Genomic DNA, 20,395 nt, shown 5'->3' with positions numbered 1-20,395 from the left:
ACGTTGCTCCATCCCACCCCAGAAGCGCCTGGATCTTTTACCCCAGTCCTCCACCAGAAGGCAGCTCAGGAGAGATGAATGCAGCAGAAGGGGCAGAGTGTCTTCCGCAGCTCAGAAATGATACATGAAAGGGGGATGAAGGGGCAAAGGGTGGATAACAGACTGTCTTCATGGGGTGAGCAGGCCTGGGACACGTTTCTTAGCTAAGAGTGGTGTGTCTGAATACTATATTTTTTATTTTACAGGATAAGCAGGGAGATGGGAACGTTTGCAGGGAGTAGGAGAGGTGCTTGTTGCTATGCAAACCTGGAGGGAATCCTGCAATGCTTTGAAAAGAATTTCTTGGGCTTGATGACCGTGCAGTGGGCCAGCAGACAAAATATTCTGAAGACCAAGGGAAGGTCATTCAGAAAACAATCTGGCTGTCACTGTGGGCTGTTCAGTAAAGACAGCAGCTCACTGTGAAATTGTGGTTTAAAAGGAAAACAAAAAACAAGAAAATTAGGATAAAGAAGCAATAGGAGAAAAAAATGTGCTCAGCATTTGTTGTTAAATGTATCGATAATGCTGGCTCCTCAGGCAAATTCTGCTCCTTTTTGATGACCTACTTTTAAAAGTATATGATGGAGGTACAACGATACCACAAATGAGCAGAGGTTAAGAATAACACTCAGACGAGAAGGTAAAAAAACTTTGTGTATTAGAAGAGTCACAGCCGATGTGGTTGACCTGTCCCACTGATTATTTTACATTCCTCAATCTTCTGTCTCTGATACAAAACTGTGGAGGAAGCCAGTTGGCTATACATAACTTCCAGGTGGAAAATGTTTGATGTCACAATGAGAGTCACAAAAGAAATTAATGACAAAGCAGGGAATTAAACCAGGTTCTCCAAAGTCTAAACCCCTGGAACAGTCTTCTCTTTTAAAAAAGCATGAAACTGATAAAAGTAAATGGTGGTTGTATTGAAAACATGATTAACCTGTGGAAATCTTCCCTGCTAGGTGTCACCAGTTTGGGAACACAGTGGGACTCAAAAAAAAAAAAAAAAAAAGGATTCGACAGTTACATGAACAACAAGAATACTTGTGATGACTTTGGCTAGGAGAAAACTGCAAAGCGTATAAATTGTGCTGCAGGGCATAAGTCAACTGCTGGCTGTCAGGGACCAGGAAGACATTTTCTCTGTGAGAAGGTTACTGTATAATTACCTGTGACAGCATTTCCTCCTTTGAAGTGTTTAATCTTGACCAGTGGAGGCAAGATAATGGGTCATGTAGTTTTGTGAAGTTTTTTTGTGACAGGGGCATTATCTGGTGCCTGATGGCGATTTCTTCTGCCAGGGTTATGTTCACCTTCTTCTTAAATGTCTCAAGCAAAGACATTTCTGCTCCCTACCCTCCATTAAAAAAATTTTGAAGACAGCAGTCTTTGACAGGAGTGAATTATTCTTGCTATTTGTGCTAGACTTTCTCTTGCTCATGTTTGCTCCAGTTCTTCTAGGTGATTTTCCAGGGATGGCCTTAAGGAAGGCCCCTCTATTGCTGGGGCTGCAGCCCTAGCTCTTGTGTCTCTGCTTCTGGTTATTGTCTGAGCTGTCCATCTATTGTACTCATGTCTCTCTTGCTCTGTACTCTGCGCTTTACCGCCTTGGTGCTCTTTGGTCCAGTCTAGAAGTTAAGTGTGTTATTTTTTTTAAAGCTGTGTTGCTGCTCTTCTGGGTAACTTGGTGTATTTTGTGTCTTTTACTTGTATCTTGCAGGAAGAGCCAAGGAGCAAATCCAAGATCTGTGCCAATGTTTTCTGCGGAGCTGGGCGGGAGTGTGCAGTGACAGAGAAGGGAGAGCCAACCTGCCTCTGCATTGAGGTAGGAGGGTGGCACAGCTTCTGCGTCTGGGATGAGGGTCACCACCACCACCACTGGGTTTCGGTTGCTGGAAGGATCCCATGATGGGATGAGGCTATGGCTGTTTTGCAGCAGCTGCACATTCACAGTGGCTCTTCAAACATCAGGGCCTTTCCCAGCGTGGTGTGGGGGAAGAACTCTGTAGGTACTGCCTGGGGCTTGCAGCTGTGCTACTCGCATAGCTGCCTAGGGTCTTTACACACACAGAACACTTGGCTGGAGGTCTTTTGCTGGGAAAGCCCAGTAGGGTATTGATATGCAGCTGGTCTTAGAGGACACTATAGGGAGTGGTCTGTGATCTCCAAGACAGCCTGCTCTCACTGGCATCTTGTTTGAGGAGGTTACAAGCACCCTACTAAAAATCAGCTTTTGTAGAATGGAAATAATTGTGGTAGAGTGCTGTGAGGATGAATAGCACCATCCGGCAGGGAGCTGGAGATGATTAGAGGAGCCTTTCCCAGCCATAGAGACACAGTGTCTCCCTACTCCACTCTGCCCTGTGCTTGCAAACTGTTCCTGCCTGGCTCCTTGGAATGGGTGTGAGGCTCTTTGTTCCCGCTTCCTTCAGAGCCTGCAGCTCCAGTGCAGCCAGCCTGGGCACTGAAATGCCCTGTTAGCAGGAAGAGAGTCTGTCACTCTGGGTAGGCTTGGCCAGACTGAAAGGGACACAAGAAAGAAGCCCACAGCCTGAACAGTGGCACTGGTGAACTCTCCCTTTGCTGTAGGGTGTGCTGTTTGCTCATGGCTGGTGGCTTACTCTCCATTCAGTTGCAGAAAGGTGGAGCAGAGTCAACAAAGAGATGCAACAGAACTGAGCAAGCAGAGGTGCATGGAACAGATTCACGGAAGCACCTCTGGGCAGGCACATCCGTAGCACACAGAGCAGCACTTGCAGGATTATGCTCAGTATTTTTGCTGGGCACTGGTTTATCTGCTGGGCTCTGCTTTCAGGAAGGTTCTTGTGGTGGTGGTGGTGATGGAGGCTGGGATAAAGTGAAGCCTTTGAACCCATGCCCACAAGCTTCTCTGCATGTTTTTTTTGGGGGTGGCAATGGGAGTGTTCAGCCTGCTCCAAACACCTTTTGGGCCAAGGGAGCTGTGCCAAGGGCCTCTGCTGAGTTGGGCTGATGCTGGGACTCACCTGCCTCCCTCTAGCTGTGCCAAAGAGGCAGGTAAAATGCTGTCTTCTCTGGTCCTCTCACAGCAATGCAAACCTCACAAGAGGCCTGTGTGCGGTAGCAATGGCAAGACGTACCTGAACCACTGTGAGCTGCACCGTGATGCCTGCCTCACCGGCTCCAAGATCCAAGTGGATTACGATGGCCACTGTAAAGGTAACCCTGTGTCAGGGAGCAATGAGGGCCGGCTGCTCTCTAAGGGCAGGAGAGCCGAGAGCCAAGCGTAATAACAAGGCAAGGCAGAGGTGTCGCCGGCCAGGACCCTGTACTACAGTTGCAGAATGGGGTAAACGGGGCAAGCCTGGGAACGATAGCCAGGTTCAACCAAGAGTCCAGATCACCAGGCAGATTTGTGGTGATGGTAACCAGGATCAGGCACAGGCCAGTAACTGCTGGACAAGTCCATAGTGATGCAGTCCGTAGCAGGTCTGAGATCAGATGGGAAGACAGTCACCAGGTCAGGGCCTAGATCAGCAAGGTCTATGGCAGGAATGGTTGCAATAGAGCTGGAGACAGGCATGCCTACAACGTAATCCCAGGCAAGGACTAGGGGCTGAGACATCAGCTGAAATGGAGCATCTGGGCTCATGGGTAGAGAGTGTGAATGGAGGCCCTAGGTGAGGTTGGCAGGGCCATTAAGGCCCTCATAAGTGCACTCAGGACCCTGACACCTGTGGTGGGATCGTGGAGCTATTTGTCTCCCTGGGTTGCTGGGAGGGGGGCACTTAGGAGCACAGGGCAACTTCTTGCTCATGCCTGCCTCTCTCTGAGCTTGTGGATTCAGCCAGGCAGGTCTCTCAGTCCACCTGCTGGGGAAAGGTCAGACTCAAAGACATCCATGAGGAACCTCAAGAACTTTTTGCCTCAAGGGTGGGCTGTTTAACTCCCACACCAGCCACACAGTAAAAAAATGTTTCCTTATGTTCAGACAGAATTTCATGGGCTTGTGTATGTGTCCGCTGCCTCTCGCCCTGTCACTGGACACCACGGAGAAGAGTCTGGCTCAGTCTTCTTCATTCCCTCCCATGAGGTTTATAAACATTGATGAGATTGCCCCTGAGCATTCTCTTGTTCAGGCTAAATAGTCCTCAGTCTCCCCTTGATGAGTGACGGATGCTCCAGTCCCTTAGTCATATATGTGGCCCTCCTGTTTCCAAAGACTCCCAGGTGCCTCTGCTCTTGCCCAAGCATCTCCCAAGGGTGGGAAGGGGTTTTGTATTGCTTCATGTCACATCAGAAATGTCCTCTTCTGTCTTTCCATTAACAGAGAAAAAGTCTGAGAATCCAGCTGCAAGTCCAGGTAAGAAACCATCTAATTTCTGGCTGAAGCCTCTGTATGATTTTGGAAAAAAGAGACAGGGAGCGAGGTCTGCTGGGGGAGTTGCACAGCTCTGCGTAAAAGTCATACCTCTGCACTGGCTGTATCAGAGTCTGAATTAATAAATCAGCTGAAATGTGATTGCCCAGGTCTTTACTCCTGGGTTACCTTTCAGAGCTCCTACATCTCCTGGGCTCTTCACTGTGCTGGGATGTCTCGGGGACTCTGAGCCTGTACAAGGTGCAATGAAACCTAGTTTGCCACTAGGGACACAATCTGTATTCATCACCCAGGCTGAGGGAAGAGACACTCTTTTGGGGAGTCTTCACTGGGGATCTGAGAAGTAATAACTGTGGAGCTATGTCCCCAACTCCCAAGAGCACTCCTTTAAAAGGAGACTTTGCTTCAGGAGTGATTGACTGATGGGTGCAGAGGCAGAGAGGCAGCACTCTGTAATGAATGGGGCATTGTCAAGGGAGTCAGGAGGTGTAGCTGAATCACCTCTCCCATCAGCCATCAAGTCTCTTTGATTACCTGCGCCTGGTTTCTCCCCTTATACCTTGCCTTGTGTACTTATAGTATGGATTTTGGGGCCATGGCCTGTGCTTCATCAGGGGACCCTTTTCCCATCCATGGCTTCTAAGTGCTGGAGCTGTACAATCATCAACTTTAGCTTCCTAGGACAGATGAGAGCAAACCCTTATACAGGCTTAAGGGAAAGAACCATGTCAGGGCATGGACACACCTTAAAGCAGTTTTAAGGAAGTTCAAAATAAAACATGCAGAATCCTTACAGGTTTGGTTTGTTTTTTTTTTTTTCATCTGCCTCTCTGGTTGTGATTGTAGTTACTGGATTCAGAAGGAGATCCTTAGTGTGTGTAAATGACATGAACGCACACTGATTCTCCTTCTGGCTCCATTGACCTCTGGGCGGGTGTGACAACTCACAGAAGCCAGAAGATCTGGGTTTTCGGTTTTGCTTCTAACTGCATGGTTTGATACTAGCACACAAAGCGATATCCACCTAGAGATACCTGTGACTGTGGAGAGCACTCTGAACAAGCCCAGCTTGACCTCCTCTCATTTCCAGTCAGAGTGGACAAGTTGGGGCTTTGAAGAAATGAAATCTCCTGAGACAGTAGGCCCTAAAACTCAAATCTTGGGGGTGGAGTAGTGGAAAGGCTTTCTCAGTCTAGTCTTTGCCCTTGCAGAGGATAGAGGTTTTGGTACTTGAGGGTTGATGGCCGAATGCCTGTTCTGCACTGCATCTGGAAGCCTGGGGACACTGTTGGTCACTTTCCTCCCTCAGTCTGGGGACTCTTCGCACCAAGATGAGTCAGCTCTGGGTTGTTCTTCCACAGTCTTCAGGGAGGGGAAGGCAGAAGAGCTTTGGCAGGAGTGTCGTTTTCTGGCCTTGCCACATGGTGTCACCCACAACTCATCCGCCGTTTAGCACATGGCACCTCTGCTTTGATCTGGCAGGGGTGCATATCCAAGGACAGAGAGGCCTGCAAACTGCCATCAAGGCAGGCTGGCTGGCTTTTATTTCCAGTCGCCTCTCTGTGGTCTCCCTGCCAACTTAATTTATCTCATCCTTGCTTTTTCTTCTGCTGCGCCTTCTCCCATTACAGTTGTCTGCTACCAGTCAGACAGGGACGAGCTTCGTCGCCGCGTCATCCAGTGGCTGGAAGCTGAGATTATCCCAGACGGCTGGTTTTCCAAGGGCAGCAACTACAGCGAAGTCCTGGACAAGTATTTCAAGGCAAGTAGAGCAGCGCCTGCCTCAGAGGCCAAAGAACATTTCTTACCCTGTCACTGCAAAGCAGCTGCCATGCCCGCCCACCCAAGAGGCTCCAGTGTGTGATGGGCCTGTCAAGCTGGGGGCTGGAGAGGTCTGGTATGTCCCACAGCGTGGTGTGTTAGGGGCTGCCTGCAGCAGCTGCTGACAGAGCCACTGACAGAGCTATGTGACAGCCCAGACCTGGAGCATCCCTGGGGATCTGACCTGTCCCTGGGAAAAGGAGGAGGGCAGGGCAGGTGTGCCTGTACCTGGGGAGAGAACTGATCTCAGGGGACAAAAGATAGCTAGAGGAGAAAAGGTGGGTGAAAGTGCTGGAAATGCAGGTAAAAGAAGCAGGAAGCCAGGGCGGGGGCTGCTGATCCTTTGTTCCAGACAGTCCCAAGGCCATGTTGAGAAGTGGATAGTGGACACTTGGGGGCTTCAAGGTGGATATTTGCTTGTGGAGTATGGCCCAGTTGTGGCCGAGAGCTGGCAGTTCCCCAGTGCTCTGCAGAGAGAGAGGAACTGCCCATGAGTCTCTGGCCCTGCAATAATCCCATTCCTCTTCTCTCCTCCCCTCCCTGGCAGTTTGTCCCTCAGCCCATCCCCACCCCCTTTTGTAACCAGCAGATCACACGCTTCTCCCATGTTTCTGCCACATGCACTGCTGCATCCCTCCCCCTCGCACCCGGCTCCTGATAAAGACTTCAAAGCATTCAGGATGGAGCTGGAGGAGCAGGTGGGGAAAGGGGGAGAGTGTTTAAATCATAAGCTGTTGACAGCGAGAGATTAATGGTGCCTGACAGGAGTTAGCGCTGCAAGCAAATTTGCCATGGCAATGGCACCCCCTGGTGAGACAGAGGAGCTGGTCCCCGTGCTCCAGAGAGCATCTTGGCCTTTGTAGCCATTAATGCTGCTCCGTCTGTGGAAACCCAGTTGTGGCCCACTGCCTCAGGCACCCCCGTTGGCGCCTGCCAGCACCCGAAAGCTGCGGCATCATGCGGAGGGGAGCTGCACAGTCCCTCCCCCTGCAACTGTGCCATCCCCAGCTGCCTTTGCAAAGAGTCACCCCAGGCCATGGGCTTTGCTGAAATGCAACAGCCAGCCACAGGCTTGCTCCAGTGCTGCTGCACAGCTTGGTCACCTGCGCTGGCCCCACGCCTGTCGGAGCACTGGTGAAATGCTGTGGCCGCAGCTCAGAGGCAGAGAGCCTCAGGTTCTCTTTATTGTACCCCTTTTTCTGGAGCACTGATCCCAGGCACAAGTGTGTGAAAGTTTCCATGACAGAACCATACCTTTTATTGGACCAAAGAGGGAATTTCCTTCTCTGTCAGGCACACCGTATCAACAACCCGTAAAGCTTTGAAATACTTTTAAAGCAGAATTCAGAGCTTGGAGCGACTTGGGACAAGTATGAGCAAAGCAAACTAAATGGGTTCAAACGCACACAAATTTGTTTCATCAATGAGGCTCCGCTGTTGCTGGAGGAATTCTGCTGTGCCCAGCCCCAGGGCTCTGCACTCTGTCCTGCGAATAGTCCGATTCCTGCCCTGCGGGTAATAAATACTGGAGACAAAGATGACATGAAGCTTTTCCCTTTTCTCCTTGATGGGGAGGTTTGTAGATGAGGCGTTAAGCTGTTTCCCTCCGGGAAGCCTGACTTGTGTGGATCACTGGGATGTGGGTTGTACATCAGGCAGGCCTTGACCTTGAAGGACGTTATTTCAAGAGGAGTGAGGCCAGCAGTGGGAAGCTGCTCTGTTTTGGAGGGTCTCTGGGGGAACACGTAAATGCATACCATAGCATTGAAAGGCAAGAAAACTAGCTTAACCGAGTCCAGTCGTTAAGGGAACTGCAGCCACTTTCACAAGAAATAGCGGGATGAGAGGCTTCAAAGTCTAGTAGAAGTTGAGGCTTGTTAGTGGAGCAGTTATACACAGGCTACAGCGTGCAGAGTAATTCTCCCAGCCCTACAAGTTTCTCCTGAACTGTATAGAGGTAACAACAGGCAGTGTCTTTTCCAGCATTCCTGGAAGCACTGCATGAGGAGACACAGTGACCTGCCCCAAGTCACACAGCAAAAATTAGACGGCAGCACTCTGTGTGCAGAATTCGTTTTCCCCTCCCTGCAATGCAGCTGAGTGCCCGGCACCATGATACAACATCTTCAAACAGGAAGGCAAAATGCAATTACTTCTTTGGGAGTACAGCCAGGATTTCAGGGCTAAAAATCCTGCTCTTCAGTGCCGTGAGTCCTGTCAGGACCTTAAGAAGTTGGTGGTGAGGCGTTGTGCTGTTGCATTAAATTGTTCCTTCTCTGGGATCAGCAGAAAATTGCTTCCTGTGATTTTCCCGTTTGTCACTGTCACAGTCCAGGCACAGCTTTGGATTTACACATATTGGAAAGCTGACATCTCCATGAATGCAACTGGTCTGCTTTAAGGCAGGCAGTATATAAGAAGGGTAAGAGCTGGCTGGAACAAAGAGAAGAAACAGGGTCAGAGCCATAAATCAAGCAGCAGGAGGTGAATGAGAGGCAGTGTAGCTTATCGGTGAGAACAAGGCTAGGATCATGTCTCCCAGTTCTGATGCTAGTAGGGATATGTTGCTGCTTTTCTCTGAGCCTCCGTTCTTTGTGCAAAACGGGGATGATGCAACTCGTTTCACTAAAGCTTCAAAAATGCTAAGCGTATATGGAAGAGGCAGAAGGAAGGGGTACCCTGAACTGAAAAATCAGACCCTCTCGCATCTTCCTCGCTTGGACTCCACTGAGTTCCTGAAGTTTGTGGAGCAGAATGAAACTGCTGTCAACATCACCACCTACATGGACCAGGAGACCAACAAGCTGCTTAGGTAGGCAGCGGACAGAATGCCAGAAGGAGGGCCAGGGGGCCCAATGTGGTAGAAGGGGGCATGAAAATCCGCTCATGGAAAGTATCAGTTAGGGCTTGGACTAACAAAGATAATTGTGTATGAAGCAGCTTCTCACTTAATTAGGTGTGGATACCACCAAAAGGAGCAGTCCCACCCCTGCCCTTCTTGTAAGACAAAACTCTTTTTGCCTTAAATCTAGTAGGTGTGCAGCCAGAAGGTGAGTTGGGTGACAGAAGATTTGTTGTCTTTTTTTATTTCCTAATAAATTAGCTTTCTAGTGGACTTCACTCACCTTTTGCCTGGTAGCTAGTTCCAGTGCAAGGAAGATGGTGGGAAAACACAGCTCATGGGCAGCCTGCGGTTAGAGCTGGTGCAAGCATCACATGAAGATGGAGTTTGAGAGGTTTCCGTTTTTCTGTGTGTATGCCAGTGTGTGTGAGACTGAGGAGAACAGGCTGCTTGTGGTTAGGCTGTGCTTGCATCTGTACTCGTGTGACAGCATGTAGATGTCAACAGGATCTTATCCTGCTGTCCTGAATATCTCCTCAGTTCCCAGCCCTTTGCCAGCCAAGGGAGTATTTTGTGTCCATTTTTCTTTTGTCTGTGTAGTGAGGTGAGGTTTCCTTACAGAAGCTACTTCTGCCAGGCATCTCTGAGCCTTCCTGGTTACTACAGTTTTTACTTGTCTATACTCTGAAGCCAGTAGGGCAGGGACCTGCCTGGTACACAGCCCTGTGGAGAACATGCCTCTGTGTTTCCTTTCAGGGGACTCTGCATAGATGCCCTCATCGAGCTGTCAGATGAAAATGCTGACTGGAAGCTCAGCTTCAGTGAATTTCTCAAGTGTCTCAGCCCATCCTTCAACCCACCAGAGAAAAGTAAGAACTCCTCACTTATATTGGAGAATCAGAGGGGTCCTGGGAAGGGAGGAAAAGACAAGACACTAGCTTTGGGCCAGACATCGGATGCTGTAACTCGACTTCCAGAGATAATGTTGATGTACGCCTACCTCCCATCGGACAGCACCCCTTGTCCCTCGTTGTCAAAAGTACTGCTTGTTCTGTCCCAGAGCTCCCACAGCTCTTGTGATGAAAAAGGTTTGGATTTTGGAAGCAAGGGCGTAAGTTGAATGGATATGGTATGCTTGGAAGGTCAAGGCATGTATCTAACAGTGCAGAGATAAATCATGTGAGGAGTTCACACCTGGATAACTTAGGAAAGCCAGACCAGACCGAAGTCCTGCTATGCTCTGCCTTTCACACAGAGAGCCCCCCGATGAACATCTCAAAGTTCACTATCCTTCCAAATCCTGCTTAGTGCTGCAGTTCATGTGGAAGCAGCTTAGTGTTCTGCTGGCCAGGCATGCCTAGCCGTTCATCTAATCGTCTCCTCAGGGGGTCCTGGTCCAAAGGTGCCAGATTTACATCCCACTGTGGTGGCACTGAGGAGCAGACAGAGGCTATGCTTCTTAGGGAATATTAAGTTGCATTCTGTGTTGCCTATTTCAGTGGGAAACTAAGGATGCTGGACCTCCCCCAGAAAATATGATCAGCTGGTTTTCACTTAACACCATATGGGCCCTTGAGTTCTTTGGGGGCCTCAACTTAAACACATACTAGAGCTGTGAGAAGAAATGTGAGCTGAAATGAGAAACTTTTTTTTTTTTTTTTTTTTTTCTTTTCCCCTCCTTTCTTTCTCAGGGCAACAGCAAGTACACAAATAATTTCCCCAACTTTTCCCCAGCTGGAACAGGGATTGTTTCAGAGTAACCAAAATTTTCACTTCAGGGGTTCTCTTTTATGTATAACAGGTTAGGAAATTCAAACAAACCCAATACTGAGATTTCATTTGGAATTGAGAAATTGAAATGTGTTCTTTTGAGGAAGCAAAATGAAGTGTTTGACTTTCCCAAATTACGTTTTAGCTGATTTCACTCACCGAATTCAGCATGAATGTTTTGGTCATTATGAAACTTTTGGTGGTTAGGGGAAGGAAGGCCTCGTCCGAAACCGTGTAGCTCTTCTCTCTCAACACATCTCCAAAGCATGTTGTCTTTAGCCTGCTCGCTCTCTCACAACCACTGCCCTTGTTTTGTGCCCCTCCAGAGTGTGCCCTGGAAGATGAAACCTATGAGGATGGAGCAGAGACCCAGGTGGAGTGCAACCGCTGCGTCTGTGCCTGTGGGAACTGGGTGTGCACCGCAATGACATGCGAGGGTCCGTATGCTCTCCAGGCAGTTTTGTATTTGGGTTTGTACAAAAGGGGTTTCTGCTTTTGATCTTTCCGAGGGCACCAGCTATCCAGATTTCTTCTCTCTCCAGCTCTTCCTCACCTTCTCTGTGGCTTCTGCATCACCCTCCTGTGTTCCATGTTGGCCAAACTCCAGCTGGTTTTGTTTTAGAGGTCAGAAAGTGTGCAACTGGGTTGGGGGCAATGCTGCTGGGTTTTGTAGTTTGGATTTGGTGTCATGAAAGTTCAGCACCAAACCTTCCAGACCAGAGCTACTCTGCCTCCAGCTGGTGTGGGGCATGCACAGACCAAATAGGTCACTGTCTGCAACCATACATGTAGGTGTGAGCAAGTCAGCTTTCCTGTATGTGTGTCAGCACCCTCACTGTATCTGTGTTTATGGCATCTGTAAAGCAGGAGCTAGGGTCTTGTCTTGCCCCAGAGAGGAGATAGGAGACTTCATCTAGTAATGTCAAGAAAGCACTTCAGCTTCTTGCCATAACAACTGTAGAAGTAAACAAAAATAACGGTGATGGAGAAGGGAGATGGTGTTCGTAGTAAAGCAGGGTTGTTGGTCTGTCTCTTTTTCCTCTGGAAGTTCCTTTTTAAACTTTCACAGCCATGTGTCAGGACAAGGGGTAATGGTTTTAAACTAAAACCGGGTAGGTTTAGACCGGATATAAGGAAGAAATTCTTTACAATGAGGGTGGTGAAACACTGGAACAGGTTGCCCAGAGAGGTAGTGGAGGCCCCATCCCTGGAAACATTCAAGGCCAGGTTGGACAGGGCTCTGAGCAACCTGATCTAGTTAGTGGTGCCCCTGCTCACTGCAAGGGGGTTGGACTAGGTGACCTCTAGGGGTCCCTTCCAACCTAAAACATTCTATGATTCTATGTTTACGATTGTGGGAAGTCATGGTGGGGTTGTGAACAATGGCTCTCCATTTTGCCTTCTTACAGATGGTCTAGGGCCAGTGGAAAGGCAGCTTTCCCCCACCTTGGGAAATGTATGCATTCTTTTCAAGGGACCATGTCCCTCCCATCACTGCACTGCATTTTTCTGGCCGCCTTCCCTAGAAACCAGGCCTTTGCATGAGCTTAGTTTTCAGTGTTGCGCAGCAGCTGTCAGCAGCACCTTAGTTCACATCTATAGCCAGTAGCTTGGGCAGATGGAGGAGAGAGGGGAACAGCAATGCGTATGTACAGAGTTTCTTTCACATTTATCCGGCCTTCTGCAGCAGAGGCTTCAGGATCACCTCAGCCCAGATTTGGCTGTGGCAGCAGGAGCTCACCTCAGAAAAGAAAACTGTAATACTAAGGGAGCTGCCAAGAGGAGCTGTGGGTAGGTCTCAGAAGTTAAGCAACCTAACAAGAGACTCTTTTTGCTGCCTCCCCAGAAACAACCTTCAAAGTTGCTGTGCAACACCTGGTGTTGCTGCCTACTTTGTTCCCTGCATCCATGGCAGAAGCATGCGATGGGACAACAATTCTGTGACTTTCTGCCCCTGTCAGAGGAGCAGAGGGGTTAGAGGCTATTGTTAGAGGGATAATGAAACCAACGAATCAGATCAGATGCATCAGCAAGTTGCATCTCCACTGAGCGAAATTACCTCTTCATTAAGCATTAGTTATTGTACTTGGATAGCACTGAGCTTCCATTTATTCCCTACAAGAGGCCGAGATGTTTGAACTAATTATAGGGCTTCTTTTAAATAATACACAGCCTCTTCCTTGTGGTTTTATTATTTATCACGTGGGAGGGAGAGACAGGGACAGACTGGATACCCAGGTTCTGAAGTCCCCGCCAGCCACAAGGCCCATTCTCAGAAATTTCTAAGAAGCCTGCCCATACCTTCCTCCAGCAGAGCCTTCCTAAGCTTGAAGTATGCTGTGGCCGACCTGCCTCTTCTTGTTCTCTGTGGTTCAGCCTCTGCAATTTGCATCCCCTGTTTGTGATAACCATGAATTCCATGTCTCTCTGCAGGGAAGAATGAGAAGGTGCCTGCTCAGAGACAGCGACCTGATCAAGACTTGACTGAGGAGGAGCTGGCTCGATACGTTCAGGAGCTGCAGAAGCATCAGGTTAGCATGAGGCTGGGAAGGTCTGCTTGTATGGAGTCTCTCCTTGCTAGAGGGGTTCCCTCTGCTTCTCTCACTTGGTGACTTCTGGTAGAAGGGGGAGCACAGTAAAGGGGGATCCCTGTTGCTTATGGGGACAAAGGCAGGGGGGGGGGGGGCTTTGATGTGTAAGCCAGTGTTGGCACTGCTTGTGGATGGACCAGAGGCTTCAGGGCACTGCCGGCTCCTGTGTCAGTGCAGAGCTTCACTTCTGTGCTCTCTTTCTCTAGGAAACGGCTGAGAAGACCAAGAGAATGAGCACCAAGGAGATGTAAGGGGCCTCCACACTGGAGGAGCCCAGGAGGATGGGCCCAACCTGCCGCCCTGTCCTCCAGTGCTGATCTCAGTATGCACAAGTGTCTGCTACAGTTGCCCAGTCACAGATATTTACATTGTATAGCGATGGGTTATTTGTTTTGTAATACACAGAGAATGGGGCCAGGAAAGGGGAGCAGAGCCCACCTGTTCAGGGAGCTTCATTGCTGGGGCCTTGGAAGGCTGGGAGGGACATACAGCAGTCTCTGGGACCCTTGCCCAGAGCAGACAGCTGCTCCCTCTGAGAGCTAACAAGGATTTCTTGTTCCCCTGGATTTGGGGAAAGGATGGAGGTCAGTGCTGGATAGAAAAGGGGGTCTTCAAAAGATCACAATTGTCAGCGCCGGCCTTGGCTGCAGAGATACAGGCCTGGCAGTTTTGTGGCTTAGCACGTGTGCTGCAGGGCATCACTAGCCAAGGACCTTGCCCTGCTTACCCTCCTCCCCTTTGGTTCGAGCTCCTTAAAGCTGGTCAGCCTGGTGTGATACCTGGAAGTTGTGGTGCCACGCTGCTGGCGTGACTTCAGCGCGTTCCTCCTTGCTTTCCACCAGACTGTCCCCAGCAGCTCCTCCAGTACACTGTGGGCTCCAACACAACATTGGTTCCTTTTGACCTCATCTCACTCTCTTACTCTCCCTGCCCCCTCCTTATAGGTGCTATCATAATTTTGTCTTATCACATTCACATGCTGCCCGCCCTTTTTGTTTTGGTTTGTTTTGGTTTTGGTTTTTTTTAATTACTTTATTTCCTACGGTAGTAATTCAGCTTTTGTATGTTTTGTAGCTCTAGGTCTTTCAAGAAAACCCAGCCTGTGGGTTTTTGTTATTGACAGTGCTGTAATGCCCATGCACAGTTTGTATCGCACTGCGCTCAGCTACCGCAAACACCACAAGCAACTTGTGAGCCCTGCAGTACAGGGTATTTCTCAACTGGGGACAGCAATGTCCTCATGGGAAGATGAGACAGGGCTGGATGTAATTAGCTTCACCAGGCATGGATTGACACTGCAGCTCTCTCCAGCTCTTGCTCCCTTAGCTAGCACTGACTGTGTTGCTCAAAGTCCGCACGTCTCTAAATGGCCCAGAGGGAAGTGCCAAGTAGCCTAGAGACAGAGGGACCAGGCAATCCCATTAGCAGGGTATCTTAAAAGGCTTAACTACATGGAAAACCATTTAGTTGGAGTCTGGGCCGTTAGCCATCATCTTGGGCTTTCCATCTCCCTCTGGGGGGAGGCAGCAGCATTATTCTTTGATTCCAGGTCTGAGTTTGGAGTCGGGGCTGGAAGCCTCATTACTGACACATTTCACAGTGTCTTTGATCCAGACCATCTTTGACCACCCTCACATCCCTTCCTGGGTCATTTTCATCTGACCTGTTTCTCAGAGCATTGGTCCTAGATATAGGTGAAATGCTGTTTTGTCAACAATCGCCCCCAGCTAGCACTGACTGTGTTGCTCAAAGTCCGCACGTCTCTAAATGGCCCAGAGGGAAGTGCCAAGTAGCCTAGAGACAGAGGGACCAGGCAATCCCATTAGCAGGGTATCTTAAAAGGCTTAACTACATGGAAAACCATTTAGTTGGAGTCTGGGCCGTTAGCCATCATCTTGGGCTTTCCATCTCCCTCTGGGGGGAGGCAGCAGCATTATTCTTTGATTCCAGGTCTGAGTTTGGAGTCGGGGCTGGAAGCCTCATTACTGACACATTTCACAGTGTCTTTGATCCAGACCATCTTTGACCACCCTCACATCCCTTCCTGGGTCATTTTCATCTGACCTGTTTCTCAGAGCATTGGTCCTAGATATAGGTGAAATGCTGTTTTGTCAACAATCGCCCCTGTAGCCTCAAGCCCAGCTGATTTTCTCCTGCGGTTGTCAAGTGTACTTCATACGCTCACACGCCTGAACATCCTGTTCCCATGTTCCCTTCATGCCCCTGCCATGCATCCCAAGCAGTTGCACACACCCTGAGTCGAGAAGATTGCTTGTGACTTCCATCTTCCCGTTCGTGAGCAACTTCAGCAGTTGTTGCCGGGTGTCTTGCAGTCCCTAGTGCTTACTCAAGCAAATCTCTACTTGCCTTTGCAAAACCATGATCTGCTTGAGTGAAGATCACTGGGGCTTTTGTCCCAACCTTCCCCTTTTTGCACAGTGCTTTCCTCGGAGAGGAAGAATGAGCTGATACCTAGCGAGCATCAGCAGAGAAGAAAGCTTGGTCCCTCCCGTGGTCTCGCCTGTGAGCTGGATTTGTCAAACGCTGTCTGGTCCTGGAGCTGTTTTCCTGATGTGATCCCAGAGGACTTCCATTGGCTTTGGCACAGTGCCACATTTCCAGTGAGAATCATGATCTACCCCACCACGCTTGGAGGTTTTGGCATAATAGAGAACGGGGCTGGTTCTTTTCCCCTGAGGGTCTGGATTTGAGAAGCTGTCACCTGTGAAGGTGAGGGTAATGAGTCCATAGGAGCTGAGGGTAACGTGGGCAACGCTTCACTGGGATGGTGGCACTGTTCTGGTGGCACTGGAGGAAGTGGTTGGTGGAACAGGAGCACCCGTTAGACATACCCTCACTCCTTCCCAACGGTTATGGGTGAAACAGCTTCATGTGCTGGATCTGGAGTCACAGGAACATTGTTAATAAATGTTTTGCTTTATTCTGACCCTGCTCTGAAAGGTAGTTCATGCCTCCTGGCTCACTTCCTTCCATCTTGGATCATTCAAGTGCCTTAGAGAAAACACAACAGCTTGCCTTAAAGGCTCTCCCTGGACGGGGACAACATCTTACTGTCCAGTCAGGACAATCTCCGACTGGGAGAAGCAGAGCATGTGCAGGAAGGGAAGGCCAATCCACAGCTGAAGGGCTTCTGCAAGTTGCATTGCGCGATGTGGTCTCTAGTCCCCTTCCCACCTCCTGTGGGTGTGCGGTCTACGGGGATGGCTGCTGGAGGGGTGGGTGCCCGCAGTTGAGGATTACAGAGCTTGCGCGGAAGGCAGAGGGGTGGGCCGCTGTCACGGGCCAGGCGGGCTGAGCTCTCTGACAAGCCATACGACGTACCCTGGGACGGCGGCGGGGTAGGAGTGCCGTAACGTGCCTCCACGGAAAGGGCTCCTACCGGTGGAGCCCCTTCCTCCTCCTGCCCTCAAAGGTGAGCGCAGCTGTGGAGAGCAACACCGGTTCTAAGGGCTACGGTACCCAAAGGGGACCGAAACACCTCGCCTCCCCGCACCGAGGGGACAGGGCAACCTTTTGGTGAGTGGTGCCCAGGCTGTACCCCGCAGCAGGCCAGTCGGCCGCTGGCTTCTGCAGGGTGACCTGGCTGCTGGGGAAGGAAGCGCTGGATTCCAGCCATCGCCCTCTGGGACAATTGCTGTACAGGCTGCAAGGGGCAGGGAAGGCTTTTTTTTTTTTTTCTTCCAGAAAAACCCCAAACTTAAGTAACAAACAAAGAAGTCCCACTCCTCCCTCTATCTTCCCTCCTGTACGTGTGTGAAGTTTATCAGTATTCTGTAGGTTTCCTTAGTGCACTTATTTTACTTGATTTTGTAATTTTTTTGAAGCAGGGGGGTTTGGATATTACTGCCAAATAAATGAGACAAAATTTAAAAAATAGCGTGTTTCATTTTATTTCTCACAAGCCACATTCCTTGTTTTCAAAAAAAAAAAAAATCAGCTGTTTTTTTGTACATCTATACACAGATCTCAGTGCGCCTGACAAATGCGAGACACGACCGTCTCTGGTTTATAGCTGGGGAAACTGAGGTACAGCAGAGAGAAGCGGAACGTTGCAATCATGCATTGAGCTGGTGGCAGAGATGCGGCCGCGGCTCCTGCCTCCCAGCCACGTGTTTTTAATGATGAGGTTGCTCCACGGTCCTTCTGGTATCCCCCGGTTCACTCCCCCGGCACACGCTGCGCCTGTGCCACTGGGAAAGAAAAACCTAGCAGCTCCCCGTGGGTGATGTGATCACGAGATGAGCGTGAGTTAGGGTCCTGCTGCTGAGAGAGAGGCAAACCGTTGTAGGAGGGGAGGAGTACAGAGGGACACGGGCAATCGCTCTGTCCCGTGTGGCCTGGGGAGCCTCAGCTAAGTACCTTCTGGTGCTTTGGGTGATGCCTTTCACAAAATGGGTGGACCAGGTGGAAAGAACCCGGAGGCAAGTAAAAAGAGTAACTAAAGGCCTTGAAAACGTGACTTGCAAGGACAGATTGGAAGCTTCAGGCAGAAGGAAAGCTCTAAATGTCTTCAAGTCTCCGGCGGATGGGGCACCAGCTTCAGCCGCGGCAGTCAAGGCACTGAGGTCGAGATGAGACATCAGGGAATGCTTTCGAATACCAAGGTCAGCAAAGAACTGGAAGACGCTCCCTTGGTATGTCATAGCCTTCCTCCCTGCATGGATTTTAAGAACAGACTAAAGTAACGGCAGTCAGGAACAGACCAAGTATAGCTGGTCCTACACTAAGGTGGGAGGACAGGCTGGCTCCCTTCTCTTTCTGACACCACCTTATGGTGCTGAAGGGCTGAATGGCTCACGTCACCTTTGCTGAACTGAATGATGAAATGGCCTTTAACGGTGTCATACAACAGGAGGATAACATCTTGCTGCTCAACATTGCCTCTTGCATGCTGCTCTTCACACCCAACGGCCCCTTTAGCATGGACCAGCTGCTGGGTATGCCCTCTCAACTGTGGCATTCCGTGCCCGTTTGTGGCTCAACTGCAAAGTGGGGCTGCTTTATTACTTTCATTTCTACTGCTAGAATTTCCCAGGATTTTAAGAAGGGACGTGATTTAGTGGTGGGATGGCAGGGTTAGGTTAACGGTTGGACTTGATGATCTTAAAGGTCTTTTCCAACCTAAACGATTCTGTGATTTTATGATTCTATGAAAGTGTCAGCCACAAATTTAGCTAGGTGGCACTACAAATACTTTGCCTTGTGTGTCGTACATACTTAATGAAGCAAAATGATTTGGGGGTGGGAGAGGAAGAGCAAGAAGCCTGATGCCCACTGCTAGCAGAGGCCTTCCAAAACCTGTGACCTGTCTGTTGGTGGAGTTAAACACATCCGAGTATTAACGAGTTGCTGCACTATAGCCACATACACTTCTCAATTCTCCAGCGCTGTTAAGCTTCAAAGTGAGAACTAGGCTACCTAAGTGGTTGCTCAAGACTCTGAGCTGCATTTGTAAGGTATTTATTAACTTTAATTCTGAGGGTGGGAGCAAACTGATCTATAATAAGACGCTGTTCCTAAAAAGAAAAAAAAACCTGAACCAGCTCACAGGACACATCTTTGGGAGAACACAGGCTTAAAGCACTGCAGAAGATGAGAGCACAATCCAGATGACCTTGCTCTTGTGCTTACGTAAACCCTCCCACAAACTAACCTGATCCAGCTGAAACAGCACAACCTTTACAGCATGGGCAAAATAGTATTGAAAATAAATAACTATACGGAAGGAAATAACTATACTGGTACAGTGTCTGCTCTTACGCAGCTACCTCTGGGTTCGCATCAGGGGTTGCGTCTGTGAATCGGTAGAGACTTACAAAACAAATGAAGCAAGCCCAACGGAAGGTGACCTGTTCGTTCCCACCCACCACAGCACACCCTTTCTTGAAGGCTGGGCACAGCTCTTGGGAACGTGAGCTGTTGCTTTGAAAATATTTGTAGCGGTAAAATGCAGAGTTCTTATGAGTACCAAGGGAAGGACAAGTGGACCATGGGTTTCATCCGCACTGTTCTGGACACCTTGGAGCTCAGCATCGTTACTGCTTCACCCACTGGTTTTAAACTCTTGGCTGGTTCAAGCCAACCGTGGGTTGTTTGCGTTTCTTCCGCTCTAAGATGACAGAGACTTCTGCGCAGATGAAGTGTTTTAAGAGGGTGGGAGATTGCCGCTCCCTTTTTTTTGGTTCCTCTATGCATCACAAGGAAACGAGTCTGTTTCTTAAGCCCGGACTTTGTCAGGGCAAAAGTTCCCTTGGGCTGTTAATCTTCTCATTGTCATCACGCGTTGCTGCTGCTTCTTCCAAGGGGTGATTACTGATTACACCGCCGTTAACCAGTGTCCAAAGGGCGATGAATTGAAATCGCGACTCTTGAGTTGCCTGTTCCGATACGGTACAAGCAGGGTCAGCTCCGTATCAGTCTGTAACCCACATCGGGCCTCTTCGCCTGACAGACTTGGGCGTTGTGGATCAGCTCCTGCCAGCGCCCTCGTTCAAGATTAAAGCTGTCTTTCCGCGCCCGGGCAAGGGAGAGGCACCGAGGTGCTTCTGGGGAGGCACCTCTCTTTCGGTACCCCACGATCAGCAGGAGGGCCAGGACCAAAGCAGACAAACCCTGGGCAAAACCGCGGCCGACTGCAAAGCCAGGGAGGCCGCTGCCCGGCCCCTGCCCCGGCCAGCCACAGCAGGGAGAGGCCTCGGGCACCGGTGGCCATTCCCTCGGGGTCTGAGGATGAGCGGGAAGGACGGGAGGAAGGTTATTTTTTAATTTTTCAGTCAGAGGGATTCAGAGCTCCAGCGCTGCCCAACTTCAGCGAGCCGGGCGTACAACCCTCTGAGGGGAGCAGGGCTGTTCCCAGCCCCCACAGCGGGCACCCAGGGGGGTCCCAGCAGCCCGGGCGGCCAGGCTCGCCGGGAGCGGGCTGTAACGGTGCCCCCGGGGGTGAGTAAC

At 49.9% G+C, this 20,395-nt stretch overlaps 2 protein-coding genes across 2 annotated transcripts in view; both read left to right on the top strand.

The window, feature by feature from the left end:
* Window positions 1-623: 623 nt before the first annotated feature.
* Window positions 624-13,702, top strand: FSTL1 (follistatin like 1). The gene is made up of 10 exons (XM_035894601.1): window positions 624-629; window positions 1,763-1,867; window positions 3,111-3,240; window positions 4,352-4,384; window positions 6,034-6,164; window positions 8,920-9,035; window positions 9,822-9,934; window positions 11,162-11,272; window positions 13,269-13,366; window positions 13,633-13,702. The coding sequence occupies exons 1-10, from the start codon at window positions 624-626 to the stop codon at window positions 13,675-13,677; spliced, it is 888 nt and encodes a 295-aa protein (XP_035750494.1). The 3' UTR covers window positions 13,678-13,702.
* A 4,534-nt stretch (window positions 13,703-18,236) lies between these two features.
* LRRC58 (leucine rich repeat containing 58) overlaps window positions 18,237-20,395 on the top strand; it is a 15,844-nt gene continuing 13,685 nt past the window's right edge. Inside the window, exon 1 of the mRNA XM_009639153.2 lies at window positions 18,237-18,384. Within this exon, the coding sequence (XP_009637448.1) occupies window positions 18,237-18,384 (148 nt within the window). The remainder of the gene's footprint in view (window positions 18,385-20,395) is intronic.

Source organism: Egretta garzetta, unplaced genomic scaffold (genome assembly GCF_000687185.1).
Source record: "Egretta garzetta isolate BGI_Z169 unplaced genomic scaffold, ASM68718v1 scaffold85, whole genome shotgun sequence".
NCBI classification, from domain to species: Eukaryota; Metazoa; Chordata; class Aves; order Pelecaniformes; family Ardeidae; genus Egretta; species Egretta garzetta.
The sequence above is the reverse complement of the archived record's forward strand: the minus strand, read 5'-3'. Positions and strand labels throughout refer to the sequence as shown.

What these genes read in the sequence shown, in the direction of transcription:
- FSTL1 (XM_035894601.1), top strand. An exon ending in CACCGCAATGACATGCGAGG is followed by an intron (nt 11,273 to 13,268) that starts GTCCGTATGCTC and finishes GTCTCTCTGCAG; the next exon opens with GGAAGAATGAGAAGGTGCCT. An exon ending in AGGAGCTGCAGAAGCATCAG is followed by an intron (nt 13,367 to 13,632) that starts GTTAGCATGAGG and finishes CTCTTTCTCTAG; the next exon opens with GAAACGGCTGAGAAGACCAA.